Here is a 16321-nt window from a genome sequence, read left to right as displayed (position 1 = left end):
GTGTGTGTGTGTGTGTGTGTGTGTGTGTGTGGTGGTGGTGGGACACCCTAGGCTGATAGCCATGTACAGTAGCCTTTTCAGCTAGCTTGTTGTCACTACTTCGTTCAGTAGCGCCCCCCCTCCCCGGAAGCAAGAGCATACCACCTGATTTCAGTAGCTGTGGTCATCCTTGTCCACAGAGCCTGGAAGAAGTCCAAGAAGAACTTATTGTCGTGATCTTGTTCGAGGAAATGAACACAGAAGGTTCAGGCAACAAAGCAGGTAAGATGGAGGACTTCTAAACATGATGACAACCAGGCGGCTTGAGGTGAAGGACTTGTAGCCTCATCCTTTAAGCAAGGAGGTCCCTGGTTGGATTCTCACAGGGGCCTTCCTGTGTGGAGTTGCCATGTTCTCCAAGTGTCTGTGTGGGGTTCCCTCCCAATCTAAAAGCATGGAGGTGCTACATTTGGAGACCCTACATTGTCCAGAAATGTAGATGGGAGGTTGAATGGTTGGGGGTGTCTAATGACATGTAAGAGAGTGACTGAAACTCACCCATTCATTCTGTGTATGACTGTCCCATGTCTGTGTAAGACTGTCCCATGACCTCCATGAAGAATGAAGGAAGTGAAAAACTGGTATTTTTCTAAAGATGTGCATGGACTGAAACGTCAGAAAGGAAAATCTGCCTGATTTGGTCCGGTTCTAGCAGGTGACCGGTTGCTGTGACGATGGGCTCCACCCTACCACACATTCACTCACTCACCAGAGAGGACGCTTCACTTGCAACTATTTATTGTCTTGACATCAGAACACATGTGGGTAAATGTGCTTTGACGGACATCGATGTTCCCCAGCAGCTTGTGGGTGGAGAAGAGAACCAAACACAGACGGATATCAGCAGGAACCTGGGAAACAGCGCAGGGTTTCAGCTCTTCTGGAGCATAAGTCAGTTCCAGGAAGGAGATTGATGTTAACAACACACGACCTTTGACCTCCAACCAACCGGCATAGCTGGAGGTCTCAACAGTCTAAACTGAGACACTACATTCTGTCTTCCAGGTTTTTCTCAGAACATGGCTGTGGCACATTGTTCAGTCTTTGTGCTTCAATAAAACATGATATGGATCATATCAGATGAATATGTAGGTAAGGCATGTTAGCATATTTGCAGGTTAGCATGTTAGCAAGTTAGTGTAGACCCAGTGCAGCCTTCTGGGCTTGATGGCTCTGTCATTGCTTTGTGGGAACATCAGTGGACAAATCAGATTGGAGAGTGGCAGAGAACCAGGAGAACCTTCTCCTGTGGGCTGATGAAGCCCTCAACACACAGGTGACTCTTCACTTTTCCTCCTGAAACCCCCCTCTGACCAAAGTGGAGGATTTCCATCTGAAGACTATGAAGATTCTCAAGAGGTCCTTTTGCTGAGGAGGAGGAACTCTACTTTGGGATGTTCTCCAGCTGAGGAGGAGGTCCTTCAAATAATAAAACTGAATTTTATCACATGATGGCATTTATGGCTTTTAAGAGTTTAAAACAGCTGCACTCATAAAATACACAGACACACACACACACACTTGGCCTGTCCCGAGGTTTCATCCACGATATTGTTCATCCTGGCCCTCAGACCTTCATGGACCATCATTTTCATCCTTTATGGAGGTCAATGATGACTTGTGCTTGAATGGAAGAGATGGAACTCACCCATGTCCCCCCCAGGTCAGACAGGCAGATAGACCAACGGACAGGCTAAGATGCTAAAAATAAGTAAACCTATAAATCCCTTTATAAAAAGCCTGAGGGTTCAGGAGAGGAGGTTCTCTGGACGGATCGTGTCCTTCAGGATACAGTGGTTCCATGTGGACATTTGAGTTTCTGTCTGGTAGCTCTTTGAAGGAGCAACTTGATGGCTTGTTCCTTTTCAGGTTGGTCTGGTTGAAGTCTATGAGCTGATGCAGAAGGTTTGAGGACACCTTTTCTTTGGACAACTTCTGCAAGGTCTTTCATGTCCACAAGAATGGGTTCTTGGATCCCCGATCCAGTAGCAGGAGCTTTTCTGGCCAGTGGAAAGCAGTCAGAGCATCTAGTAGCAGTTGGCATGCGAAACAGGACGCGAGCGGGGCTGGAGGGGGCTGTCAGAGTTAGATGAAGGCGTGAAGCAGGCATCCTGGTTGTGGTTGTCCCGCAGGGCGAGCCGCTTGCCCTGCTCCTCTTTCATGAAGAGCTCAACCATCAGGATCTTCTCCTTGTGCATCTGCAGGCTGATGTCTTTGGGGATGTCGGGGATCAGCCAGTCCACGAAGTCGCTCATCAGCATCACCACGTTCTGTGGCAGACACATAACAGCAAGCTAGGTTAGCAGCATGCTAACGGGCGGCGCCAATGTCTGTACAATGCACTGTGGTGCCAATGTACTGTAGTGGGACCAGGTTGTTTTTCCTTGAAGGAAGAAGGTCTCCTTTTACCCAGCACCTTAAAACCTTCCCATTGGTTCCATTCACCCACTCACACACCGATGGCAGCAGAGCTGCCATGCAAGGAGCTAACAAGACCATCAAAAGCAACTGGGGGTTCAGAGTCTTGGCCGAGGACATAGACAGGAGACAGGGATTGACCCACTGTGTGCCAGATTGTGGGGATCCTAGCTCTATCAGCTGAGTGGGGGTCAGCAGCAAACAAGAACAAACAAAAACCTCCTGCTGAGAAATTGGTGTCAAAAACTAACACGGACCGTTGCCAAGTCGTGAGGCATTCACTGTCTCTAACTCAGGAAGAACTACAACACAACATCATCATCATCTTCTTCATCTCCTACTAAGGAAAGAAAAATCTCTCACCTGGAAGAGGATGACGAAGGCCAAGCGAGCAGCCAGGATAGTCCAGAACTCCTTGGAGAGCTCGTAAGGTGTGCTGGAGGATGGTGGCTCCCTGTAGTCCTTGTACCTGGACCAGAAACACACACAGAGAACTGCTCCCGTAAAGGTCTTCAGGGGCAGGTGGCTCCTGGTGGGTCCAGGCATGGGTGTACCTGCAGATGTCCACCCTCTTGCCCATGTGCTCTGGCTGCCAGGGTTCAGTGCCGGGCTGAAAATCGCTGACGTTGAAGTAGGATAGCGAGTGGTCGACGAAGCCGTGCATGGAGCCGTCGAGGGAATAGAAGTACTGGTAGACGAGCCGAGGGATGAAGTCTGAGGTGAAGGCGATGACGAAGGCCTGAGGGAGAGGTCGGGCTCAAGGTCAAACAGGAGGTGAGGTAACTGGACATCGTTTGCAGTTGACTGACTCACATTAACGATGACCGCCACTTTGCTCAGGCCCCGGAGCAGGTTGTACCAGATCCCTGACAACAGGAAGAGGAAGGTTCAGAAATCAGCTTGACACTGCGAGACAAAGAAATGCAGGTGCCACTAGATGGTGGCAAACACCTACCCAATAAGAGCTGGAGTGGCTGAAGATGAGTTCAAGGAATGTTGGGTTTTTTCTGACTGATTAACCACGACTGACAGGAGCAATGCGCTCCACAACCTGTTCAACTGGCTCGCACTCCATTTCTGACCACTGCGGAAACTACTCAGTTCCACTGAGATGAATCATCATGGTTAAAGCTTCACTCCAGTAACCCAACTGAGATATATGATATTATTGATTGGATGAATTAATCAATAAATAATTTGCCTACAGTTACAGAGCAGGTCGCTTATCTTTTTTTCTGAGATCAGGCGCTGGTAGCCACCTAGGGCCAATAAGGGTCCTCTGGAGAGTCTTCTGGAGGCCAGGAGTGGGCATACTTTTTGGTTCAGGAGCCACATTGACTTTTAAAATTTGAGAGACGGGCCGGGTCACCACTAGATTTCCAAACACATTTGTAAACAGTACATATCAGACTCATCTGACATTTGCTTTGAAAATAAAACAGGCTTGGTTTTGAAGGTTCTGGCATTTGCTCACATTTCATGGACAAACCAGTTTTTCCCTTGTAGCTTCATGTCTAGCTCACCCATGTGTGTCAGTATGTTCACAGTAAAAGCCATTTTCAACCTTTTTTGAGCCGCGGCGCATTTTTTACATTTACAAAATCCTGGGGAAAGCCACGAACAAAAATGACACTCTAACACAGTACATATAATACATACAGTTAATAATATAGTTTTTAATGTATTTATACTCGCTCAATGGATATCCTGGCAGTAGTGGTAGAAAGACACACACGTAGCTCTTGCTCAAGCTTTACAAGCTGGCAGTATTAATGTTACTGCCACAGTGTGGGACTTTTGTGATTTAGCTATGAGTTCGACAACAAGGTAGCTAGCTTTGAGGGCTCTCTTGTTTACCTTAAAATAGTCCATCGGCTTGTTTTGAACGGACCGGACTTGTTTTGACCTCTATGCCATCGCGTCACAGATGTGTCACTCAACAGTTTCTCACTGCGCACTAGTTGAAAATCACCGGGCTGAATAACAAACCCGATCCGTGTCGCCAAAAAACTGCCCATTTTCTCATTAATTGTACGTAAGCGTACGAAATAGTCCATCGGCTTGTTTTGAACGGACCGGACTCGTTTTGACCTCTATGCCATCGCGTCACAGACGTGTCACTCAACGATCTCTCACAGCCCACTAGTTGAAAATCACCGGGCTAAATAACAAACCCGATCCGTGTCATTCAGCTCTGGAAAATTGTCAAGCAGCTCCAAAAATGAAATAATCTCCTGTTTCAGCTCCTAAATTCATTGATCCAATCATTCACATCAAGTATGAATTCTGTACCGATCTTTGGTGGGCCGGCCAGCGGGCCGGATGTGGCCCGCAGGCCACAGTTTGCCCACCCCTGTTTCAGGCTTTCATCCACTGAGGAGTTAACAGTGAGAAGAAGGCTTCTCCTGCTTTCATACCACCAGCACTACTGTGAACCTCTCATGGTGCGTTTAAGGAGCTCCTTCACCCACCGATGTCTTTGGCTTTGACGGCAATTGGCCTCCGGAGCTCCATGACAAACTTCTTGGCATCCAGACGAATCTCAATAATGTTATTGAGCAGTGCAAAGAGCGGGGCAAGGGGGAAGGAGGCCACGAAGAGGGTCACCATCCCGAACTGGATGACTGAGGAGCAAGACAAAAGAGGTGAGTCATCGAACATGGCCACCACGGCTCCTGCTCTTTGCCAACCTATTTTCTAGTAAGGTGACTTAAGGTCCTCCAGTCTGTAAGTGAACATGGATGCAAACAGACAGACTCACTCATCTCCATGTACTCCGGGCTCAGACCCACAAAGGGACCCAAGAAGTGGTCCTTCTCATGACGCTGCAGGGTTTTGTTCAGCTCCTCCTCCTGCTTGGTGTCCAACTCTGACTTCCTCTTTCTCAGCAGCTTCTTAAGCTTCCTGCCCAGCGACAACAAGCCATGAAAGTACCTGTTGAGCGCTTTCCATCTTCCAGCTCATTCAAGAAAACCTTTTGGTTTTCAGGGAACCAGCTACTGTTCAAGTACTTCCCTTTTGCACAGATAAAAATCAGAACAAGGAACACCAGTGCAAATCAAGTCTATTGGACTGGAATCTGGACCTAGTCAAGACTGGAGTTCCGTAAATTCTCATTTGGGTACGAGACGAGTCTCAAAGGCCGAGGAGGACACAGAGGTGGTTATAAAGCTTTCATACATCAGATTGTTGGTTGCTTTTGTTTAGTTTTGTGTTTTTTTGAGTACTCACGGTATGCCAACCTCAAACAGGTTGTTCTGGATTAGCTGTTTGCCCAGCATCGTGATGCATAACTGAATGCACAACTCCATGAGGCAGCCGGCATGAGCGCACTGCGGGACAGAAAGTGGAGGACAGGAGGTAAGGCAGGGGGACAGGAAGTCAGGAAGAACAAGTAGTCAGGCAGGGGGACAGGAAGTCAGAAGAAGTACCTCCTCCATCCTGTAAGAACCCACAACGTACAGGTAGTTTCCTGGACGGCCCACAAGCCTGGGGAAGGACACAGTTGTTATAACAACAACAAGAAGATCAACAACAAAAAAAAAACATGACAATGATAATAAAAATAGTAATAATATAAACATTACATTAATATGATAATAATAATAATAATAATAATAATAATACATAACATAGGATAAAAACAATAGTGATAATAACAACAATAATAAATGATAAACGTTACAGTACCAACAACAATAATAATGTCAATAACTATCACAATAATATTATCAATAAAATTATAATAATTACAATTATAGTGATAGCAATAATAATCATAATGATGATGATGAGAAATGTAGCCTCAGGGTCGCAGGGCAATGTCTCTCTGAGACGATCCCAAGCCCAGATAAACGCAGAGGGTTGTGTCAGGAAGGCCATCTGCCATGAAACATGTGCCAAAACCAAATCTGCAAATCAAACCTACAAATCTCATACTGTAACGGTGGAGGCCCGCATTAACACCAACTGCCATTATGGCCGATAACCTACAGGATACCAGTGGAAATGGTCCTACTGTGGGTAGAAGACGGAGAGGAGGAACGTGTGTTCAGAAGCAGAGAGAGAAAAGGAGAGGCAAGAGTTTGGGATTGAGAGGAGGGAATTTGAATTCTGGGATGATATTAGGAAAAGCTAGAGAGTTGGTTAAAATGATGCAGAGAAAGAAGGGGGACATACTGTGTGTCCAGGAGACCAGGTGGAAAGGTAGCAAGGCTAGAAGTTTAGGAGCAGATAGAGAGGATAGAGAGGGAAATGTATTGACAGATATTAGAGGAGTGATGGAAAGATGGAAAGAGTACTTAGAAGAGCTGACGAAAAAAGAAAATTAAAGAGAAGGAGGGGAAGAAAAGGTGACTGTTATAGTCCATGTAGTAGAAGATATGTAAAGGGAAAGTGAGAAGGGCATTGAAGAGTGGAAGGCAATTGGTCTTGATGATATACCTGTGGAGGTATGGAAGTATCTGAGAGAGACAGTGGTAGAGTTTCTGGTTTGATTATTCAACAGGATCTTAGAGAGTGAGAAAATGCCTGTGGAAAAAGAAGTGTGATGGTGCCCATTTGAAGGATAAGGGAGATGTGCAGTATTGCAGTAACTATAGAAGTATAAAGTTGATGAGCCACAATGAAGTTATGGGAAAGAGTAGTGGAAAGTAGACAGAGAGCACAATCCAGCATTTGTGAGTAGCAGTATGGTTTTATGCTGAAAAAGAGTACTACAGATGCAGTATGTGATTTAAGAATGCCGGTAGAGAAGTATGGAGGTCAGAGGGAGCTGCATTGTGCCTTTGTAAACGTAGAAAAAGCATGCGGCAGGGTGCCGAGAGATGAACTATGGTAATGAAGGGGAAGTAAGGTGTGGCACAGAAGTATGGTGGTGCATGACATGTATGCAAGATGTGAGACATGGTGACTTGTGCTGTAGGTGTGACAGAGAAGTTCAAGGTGGAGGTGGGGCTACATCAGGAATCAGCTCTGATTCCATTCTTATCTGCAGCGGTGATGGACATGCTGACAGATGAGGTTAGACAGGAATCTCCGTGGACCATGATGTTTGCAGATGACATTGTGATCTATAGTGAGAGCAGGGAACAGATGTAGGAAAATCTGGAGAGTTAGAGTTATGTTCTGGAAAGGAGAGGAATGAAGGTTAGCCACAGCGAGACAGAATATGTCTGTGTGAATGAGAGGGAACGGTGAGGCTACAGGGAGTGGAGATTAAGAAAGTGGAGGGTTTTAAGGTGGAAATACAGTGATACTGTATGGTTTGGAGGAAGTAGCATTGAAGAGAAGACAAGAAGCAGAGCTGGAGGTCGCAGACATGAAGATACTCTGGGAGTGACAAGGAAGAATAGGATCAGGAATGAGTCTATCAGAGGGATGGTTCAGTCATGTACAGAGGAGGGATGTTGAATGTATTGGTCGGATGCTGGGACTGGAGCTGCAACGCAGGGCGTCTAGAGGAAGACCAAAGATTTATGGTTGTGGTGAAAGAGGACATGAAGTTAGTTGGTGTGAAAGAAAGGTAGTAGCCAAAAGGAAAAGAAGAGATGATCATAATAATAACAACAATCATCAGACTCTCTGTGAGGTTGTCCTACCGTCCCCTGAAGAAGGCCAGGTAAACAATGGGTGTGAAGGCATTGACGAACTTGAGGATGAAGGTCTTGAAGATGAGACGCTCCTCGAAGCTCCTATCCGTCTTTGGAACCTCTGGAATACAACACTTCCTTGTTACATCTCCAGATGATTCGTCCTGCAGACGTTGGGGAGGAGTTCCTCACCCAGCATGGTGAGCCAGCGAGCGATGATGGCGTAGATCTCATCCAGGATGATGATAACGATGAGGTTGATGATGGCGGCAGTGGTCTTCACCGTTGCCCTCACGTTTGAGCGGGCAGCAGCGAAGGAGCTGATGTGGAGCGCGGTCTTGATGCTGATGCGGTACAAGATGACCCCAAAGACGATGGTGAAGGTCACGGTGATCTAGGGAGGAACGTACACCCAACAGAGGACCAGGTAGAGAGCCGGGTGGAAAACCAGGTGGGGAACCAAGAGAAGAAAATGGCAGGATGGAGAGATGTCCTTTCAGCAGAAGCTTCTGATCATCATGCAGCATCTCAGCAGTCATGTGACCCCACCACTCCTTCAGTTCCAACACACCTTGTTGCCCACAATTTCTTCTGCCCCACAAATCCTCTTTACCCATACCGTCTCCTGCTCTACCTTCTTTTTTCACACCACCAGTCCTTATGTCCCTCCAGTCCTTACCCATAACTTCCTCTGCCCTATCAGTCCCTTTGCCCCATCACTCCTTCTTACCCTACCACTCGGACCTACTTTACCACTTAACTTCTGCCCCATTAGCCTTCACCCCCCCATCACTCCTTACATCCCTTCTTCTTACTGCACCATCCCACACCCATTTTAACAGAGGGGATCTTGTGAATGAAGAACCAGAAACTCACCATGAAACACATCATGACCACCGTAGTGGCATAGGCTGGCAATCTGTCTGTGCATGTCAGCTTCACCTTCTCCCCCTGACAGAGAGAGAGAGAGAGAGAGAGAGTATCAGTTGCCTTTTCAGAAGCTTGGATAACTGAAAGAATCCAAACAGAGCATGAAAGACATGTTCTGACACACACATGCAAACGCACAAACGCACACACACAGACACACACACACACACACACACAAATCAGGCAGTTGGTTCTGCCATGAGTGTTCAGAGACACTCGATGTGCCAGAGTGACTCAAGGGGTGAGAGCAAATGGACTGCCACTTCACGCTATTCATCCCTCAGTCAGGGTTCTCCAGTGGGTTCTCCATGCTGACTTGAGAACCGAGGATGGTGTTTACCTTGATGCCTGAATGTTCCTGCCTCATGGTCTTCTGCATGACCCGGAACTCGTACTCTGCCCGGTTGTGGTCCTGGAACAGAAGCAAAGTCACGAGTTACAATTGCGCCTGATGTGGTTCTGGAAGTGAAGGAGCGTTAGTTTGGAACATGGAACAGACATGGGACCTGAGATTCAGGTCCAGATTCTAGAAAGTGAGAGGACGAAAGAACCCACAGAACCCATATATGTACAAGATGGTGAAATGCAGCCTGTTAGCGTTAGCCTGCAGTTAGCATTAGGCCACAGTTAGCAGTAGCGTTTAGTTAGCAATAGCCTTTAGTTAGCATTATCCTAATTTTTGTTGAAATCTTGTCAGGACAACTGGACTTGAATTTCTTCACTTGAAGACGTTTCAACCCTCTTCCGAGAGGCTTTTTCAGTTCGGATGGCCCAAAGACCTGAGTTTTGCCATGCTAGCACAACCTTTAGTCTGAGGGGGTTGTTATGCAATGTATAACAACCCCCATAGACCGTTTTTCTGCCAATCAATTCTTTCTTTTACATAACAAGCCACCATAACATACACCCCCCCAAATCCTGGCAATTAGGTTCAGAAACTCCCCATAGGTCATTAAAACAAATGACGCCTCATGGATGAAGGGTGAAGCATCTTCAAGTGAAAAAATTCAAATCCAGTTGCCACGACAAGATGATTTTGACAAGAATTCACCAAGACCCGGATGACTGAGAACCTCCACAGATATGTAGCATAAGCCTAAATTTCCTCGAACCCCATTTCCTGTGTGGGACTCCATGAGGGTTTAGCAAGTGTGCGTGTATTTGTGTGTGTTTATACATGTGTTTCTGTGTGTTGTCTGAGAGTTTTTCTATATGTGTGCGGTTCTATTTGTGTGGGAGCTATATTGCTGTGTGTGTGTGTACTTATGTATGTTTGTATTTGTATATTTCTTAATTGTGCGGTATGGTGTGTGTGTGTGTGTGTGTGTGTGTGTGTGTGCATGTGTGAGAGCGCGCGATATATCCTGCGCCTGTAGGGAGAGAGAAGTTAGTCCACAGTGAAGGATATCTGCTCCAAACCTTGTGCTCCTCCTGAAACAGAGAGAGAGACCAGGTCAGACTTCTCTTCCTCCTCCCAGATGTGTCTATTACCTGGTAACAACCCTGGGTGTGTCTATTACCTGGTAATATTTTTAAATCTGTCTATAACAAAGTAACCACCCTAGGTGTGACTATTCCCTCATGGTAACTTTAGGCCTGTCTATTACATGATAACAATCCTGGGTGTGTTTATTACCTGGTAACAACCCTGGTTTTGTCTGTTACCCGGTAAGTGAGTGTGAGTAATCTGAGCTTCTATTTCCTGCTTTGCCTGAACTTGCCTATGCTGCCGCTGCCGGCGCACACAGTTACCAGACTTCTAGACAGGAATGTCTGCTGGTCTGAGAGCTCCAACCACCCCGGAACTGCGTGACCTCCAGCGAGAGGCGCACAAATGCGCAGACTACAGCAATGGCGATGGTTGTTCTAAACACATGAGGCGCGTTCCTGGAGTTGTTCTCATGGGACATATCAGGACTTGTCCTTACCTCCTCCTCTTCGCCGAAGCCCGTCAGGTCCCACACATAGTTCAGTCTCATCTGGCGCCTCTTCCAGTGTTCCATGAAGAGAACCGCTGCACACACACAAGAGAACCCGCAAGGTTAGAAGACACACACACACACACATACCTCTGTATACATAACAACAGTAAAGCCCTCAGACGTTATGGACAGTTTGAGAAGGTTGACGGTGCAAACACCTGACCCATCCTGAGGACATCTGGACCAAACATGATAGTAACGTTGTGGCAGGAGGAGTTCATTCACTCATCTATCCATCCATCAGCCCATTCACCCATCCAGCATTCCTCTGTCTATCCATCCATCTATGTAGTCACACATTCATTCATTCATCCATCCATTCCATATCTACACCTCTTATCCACTCGGGCTCTGGGGGAGGTCAACCACTAACTCAGGGGCGGGATTTAACCCGGGCGGTTGCCCGTCAATCATCTAACCCTTCACCCTCTCATTCACACCCACAGACATCTTAGTTTGTTAGATGAGCCAGTGAGTGTTTTTGTTTCCAGCAAAGATAAAAATAACCTGCCCCCCTCCTCCACCTATCTGGCAGCAGGTTCTACAGAACCTCTGAAGAGCAGATGGCCATCCTGGCAGAACATTAGCAGAGCAGGGGGTTCCCTCACTCCCCTGTGAATATCAGGAACAGATTCTGTGCTTCTCCAGCTTTATTCTGACCACGACAGAGAGGTGGATGCTGTTCACAGTGTCGGGTGTGGGTGATGTTCATGGTGTCCCGAGTATAGGTCAACCCACGAAGATTAGTACAGGATTGCCCAAATCCAATCAAATTAAATCAGAATTATGGTTGCAGTCCTTTCAACTTTTCCTGTGATGCCCAGAGTTCCACCAGATGGTGCAATCAGCTCAGCGACACATTTATGTGCTACTCTGTGTTCTTACTCTGCTGCTCTGAACCCAAGAAAGGATTAACACATCAGCCGTCACTGGGACAGGTACCACCCTGAGGATGGCAGCTATTCTACAAACTGCCATCCAAGAATCTAGCACCAAGGCAAGGTATGCGCGAGCATTCAGATTAGCAAAGACCACCAAAGTACCAGCCTGCTTTCAGCCTCTCTCAGTTGGTCCTGCTTGCTTCCAATATTCTTTTACTTTTTACTTCTTCTAATTTCTTTCTCTGTCAATTTGCCCTTGAAACAAGGTGGTTTAGAGAGTCTTTGTCTTTTTATCACCATCATGGAGCTTCAACTTGCATGAAGAGTCGGAACAGCACAGCAACTCCATGATTTTTTCTTTACTCCAGGGATCAGCTGACTGGTCAACCCATTAACCAGGTCTGATTTCAGCCAGATATACCAGCTAAAATCTGGTATCATCCCGGGATTTTACACCATCCGAGCTAACTGGGACAAGTCATGAGGCAAATGGAAAGGTGGGGCGCTTGCGGTCATAATCAGTAATCGCCCTTATAACCCCACACATGCGACCAGCCAAGAGTGGTTCTGTACCTTGGACATTGAAATTTGTGTGGTATAACTGAGAGTCTCTCATGTCATCCTGGTGGTTATCTACATCTCCCCTTCCCCTAATCCCATTGTCACTTGGTGGCTCCAAGCTCTCCTAAATATCTAGGCAACAGACTCAATACAAAGTACATTCATATCCATCTTGGGTGACTTCAATCATGTCCCTTTGAACAACATCCTCCACAGTTTGACTTAATATGTAACCAGCACCTCCAGAGAATACAGAATTATTGACCTTTTGTATCCGAACACTATTGATGCATACAACGCCGACCCCCAGTAGGAAGGCCTGACCATAACCAATAGCACCTCAACCCCTGCTATGTATTCCTCTTGAAGAGGCAGCCTGCACACCCACTAGGTCTGTTGGGCGGTGGACAAAGAATGCCTTCGAGACATTACAGGGTTGTTTTGGTCTGCACTTAGTGAGCCGAATTGAGAAGACATTGATGGGCTCACCGGATACATCACCCTCTGCTCCGACTCCATCGTTCCAGCTCAGTCAGTACGTGTTATCCAAATAAACCCTGGCTGACCAGTGACATCAAAACCCTCCTGAACTCCAGAGGGCTATAAGAGGGCTTTCAATGTTGGTATCAGAGGTGAGGTACGAACAATCCAACAATCACTCAAAACGTCAGTGGCTTGAAGACCGTCATCAGATACAGGCCACCCAATAATAGAGGGGCCACGGGCGGGGTTGACAGGGACAACGACAGGGCCAACAACGGTCGTTGTTAACTTGGGCCTAGACTGATCCTGTTTGATCTGGTTGTTATGGTTGATTCGCATTTTTGGCTTTGGCTAGATGCCCTTCCTGATGCAACCCTCTGTATTTATCCAGGCTTGGGACCAGCTCAGGGAGACATCGGCCTGTGCCGCCCTGAGACTGGATTGCACAGCTCACTACAAATACAGAGTGTACTTGCCATATTTTCAGGATGAGCCTTAGTCTACAAAGGGTTCCTTTGCTGTGGAAGACGCCTCGTATCGTCCCGATTCCCAAGGAGACATGCCCCAGAGTCTCCCTGGATTTTGGGCCTGTGGCGCTCATGTCCCACACAATGAAGTCAATCAAGAGGCTCATCATGGATCAACTCAGGCCCATGGTGAAACCACATCTGGACATCGTACAGTTTGCCAATCAGCTCCACCTAACGGTGGATGATGATGGCTGGATCTCTTCTGCCCATCTGGACCAGCCTGGGAGCACTGTGAGAGTCCTGTTCTTTGACTTCTCCAGTGCATTTAACAACATCAGGCCATCACTACTTGATGCAAAGTTGTTATCCATGCAGGTGGAGGCCTCCTTTGTGTCCTGATTTGTGGACTATCTCACTGGCACACCACAGTGCCTATAACACTGTATGTCACACAGAGTGGTCTGCAACACTGGGGCATCGCAAGCTATGATTCTCTCCCCCTCCCTCTTCCCCCTCTACAAGGCTGATTTCAGACACAGCACTGAGTCCTGCCACCTCCAGAAGTTCTCCGATGACTCAGCTGTGGTTGGACGCATCAGAGAGGGTGATGAGTCAGAATACCGGGCTGTTCAGGATTCCTTTGCCTCTTGATCGAAGCAAGAATAAGGAAGCTTTATTGTCACTATGCTATACACACCAAGTAGTACAGGCAAAATGAGACAACATTTCTCTGGGACTAAAAACAACACATCACGCACACACCCTATATCCCCACATACACTCAGGCATACATCATACACCCCTGAAACGTGCGAGCAGAACCATCGGCAGCTAAACATACCTAAGATATGATTGTGGATTTTAGAAGGTCCAAATCATCTCCTATCCCCTCTTCCATCTAAAGGGTTGATGTGGACATTGTGGAGGACAACAAATACCTGGTCGTCCACATTGACAGCAAAGTGAACAAGACAAAAAAAAAAATCTAGTGGCGTTTACAGGAAGGGCCAGAGGCATCCCTACCGTCTGAGGCAGCTTCAGACTGCAATTTCCAGTCAAAGCAAAACAAAGGGAGTGATGCTCATCTACACAGCTTTCCAAGGGACAAGAAGAGACGAAAGGAATGGGAACATGGACAATCACAACTTCCTAGGACCCACAGCTATGTTCTCGTCGCTTCTCTCTCTTAGCTGAGCTAAACTAAGCTGAAAGAGCTCATGAGTGCTGCCAGTTTTAAATGGACACTAAAGCCAAACTCTGTGCCTATGGTTTTCTTTCATCAGCAGACAGAAGGTCCTTGGGAAATGAGTGAAGCCTGCTGGAATAGATGCCACAGGCAGGAGACACTGGATGTTTCCTTCGAGGATATCGACAACCTGCTGCTGCAGGTACCGCAGGAAACTGCGGTACAGGGGTCTGGAAGTCTACAGTGAATAGCTGAAATGGCGGCCTACAAGTGATTTTTTTTTCTTCCAACATTATACGAACTAAGATATGTTGTAACTAAGATTATGATATGTTGAGATTTTATTATCGTTTTTATGTAGCTGGTACAAATATTGATTAAATAGGACAATAATCCCCTGGAAATCAGGGATCCCTTTCATAAACAAATCCATAAGGTGTACGAGAGGACAATGCTGACCACGATGAGGGCAACTCTCAACAGCACCTCACCTACGCCATGACCTGCAGGCAAATTGCAGGAGGTCCTTCAGCAACAGACTGGTCCCACCGAGGTGCTACACCGTGCATCTTAGGAGGTCCTTCTTGCCTGTGGCAATCAGACTACCAAACCGAGTTGGTTTGGTAGTAACACCATACTGTCTCACCTCTTCTCGTCTCACAATCCACCCGATTATATTCGTTTGTAACTTAATTATCTTAACTAGCAAGCAAAGAATACAGTATATTCCTAGGGTATGAAGGACACCACTTAGCTTTTGATTTAACAATACTTTTGAGATAACAGAGGAGTTTTTGGCTAAAGTACAGAGGAGAGGACTTGATGTGGGGGGCTATCAAGAGGCACAAGCTATCTTGGGGTACTGCCGCCATCATTACCACGGATGGATTGCCAAATCTCATGAACATCAGGTTGCTCAAAAGAATCCTGAAGAGGGAGAAAGAGAACAACTCTGGGCAGGAGGTCATTGTCTTGCACAGCTAATCCACCAGGAAGCACCTTGTGAGTCCATACTGCAGCTCAATCACAGAGTGAAGCGAGTTGTAAAACTGGTTAACTTTATTTGAGCAAGGGGTCTTCAGCATTGTCAGTTAATTACTATAATTGAAGAGACTGACACTGATCACCAGGAGTTGCTTTACCACTGCGGTGTCAGTTAGTTAATTTTGGGGAAAGTATGTCAACAAGTTTGGGAGCTCAAACAGGAGATGTCTTCATTTCTGAAGCTAAAGTCATACCTTGTCAAGTTCTCTGACCAAGGTTATCCTTCAATTTGCTCATATATCAAATGAAATTTCCCAATTAAAAAGGACTTAAATGCTTTTGATCTGATCCAGCTCCTGGTTTTTACATGTTTTCACATAAGAAAAACTTTAGTAATAACAAATAATGTATATATAATGAATAATACGAAATCAAAGACAATTTGAAGAAATAAAATGGTTGTATTGAGTATATTTAGCGTGAAGTTGGGATTAAGATGTTTGGGGCAGCGGAGGTGATGGTGGGGGAGGTTGGCAGAGTTTTTCATTTGGTGCTCTATGCTTAACTTTAACTTCCTGGCTCCACACTCAATGCTACAACATGGAATTCAAGGTTCAAGTTCCACTGTACTTGAAAAAGCTGATGAATTTCCTGAGCTGAGTGACAGGCTGCTCTGCAATGTCACCCTTGCTTCGGACATACTGACACTCGAGAATGAGCTAAACCTGGAGTTACAAGGGAAAGACAAGTTTGTCCATGAAACAAACAAACGTCAGAGCCTCTAAAATCAAGCAAG

The 16321-nt window shown here is 46.4% G+C and overlaps 1 protein-coding gene across 1 annotated transcript in view; it reads right to left on the bottom strand.

Annotated features, from left to right (window-relative positions):
* Positions 1 to 755: 755 nt before the first annotated feature.
* ano1a (anoctamin 1, calcium activated chloride channel a) overlaps positions 756 to 16321 on the bottom strand; it is a 33987-nt gene continuing 18421 nt past the window's right edge. The window contains exons 13-25 of the mRNA XM_086152975.1: positions 10907 to 10992; positions 9319 to 9390; positions 8925 to 8999; positions 8241 to 8442; positions 8058 to 8169; positions 5889 to 5946; positions 5689 to 5789; positions 5219 to 5361; positions 4929 to 5081; positions 3271 to 3323; positions 3012 to 3196; positions 2821 to 2926; positions 756 to 2309 (exon numbers count right to left, since the gene is read on the bottom strand). Coding sequence (XP_086009101.1) covers positions 2067 to 2309; positions 2821 to 2926; positions 3012 to 3196; positions 3271 to 3323; positions 4929 to 5081; positions 5219 to 5361; positions 5689 to 5789; positions 5889 to 5946; positions 8058 to 8169; positions 8241 to 8442; positions 8925 to 8999; positions 9319 to 9390; positions 10907 to 10992 — 1589 coding nt within the window. The 3' untranslated portion in view covers positions 756 to 2066. The remainder of the gene's footprint in view (positions 2310 to 2820; positions 2927 to 3011; positions 3197 to 3270; positions 3324 to 4928; positions 5082 to 5218; positions 5362 to 5688; positions 5790 to 5888; positions 5947 to 8057; positions 8170 to 8240; positions 8443 to 8924; positions 9000 to 9318; positions 9391 to 10906; positions 10993 to 16321) is intronic.

Source organism: Fistularia commersonii, chromosome 9 (assembly GCF_037954325.1).
Source record: "Fistularia commersonii isolate RoL2024-O1a breed Wild chromosome 9, RoL_Fcom_v1.0, whole genome shotgun sequence".
In the NCBI taxonomy this organism is placed as follows: Eukaryota; Metazoa; Chordata; class Actinopteri; order Syngnathiformes; family Fistulariidae; genus Fistularia; species Fistularia commersonii.
Note: the sequence above shows the minus strand (reverse complement) of the source record. Positions and strands in the feature narration are given on the sequence as shown.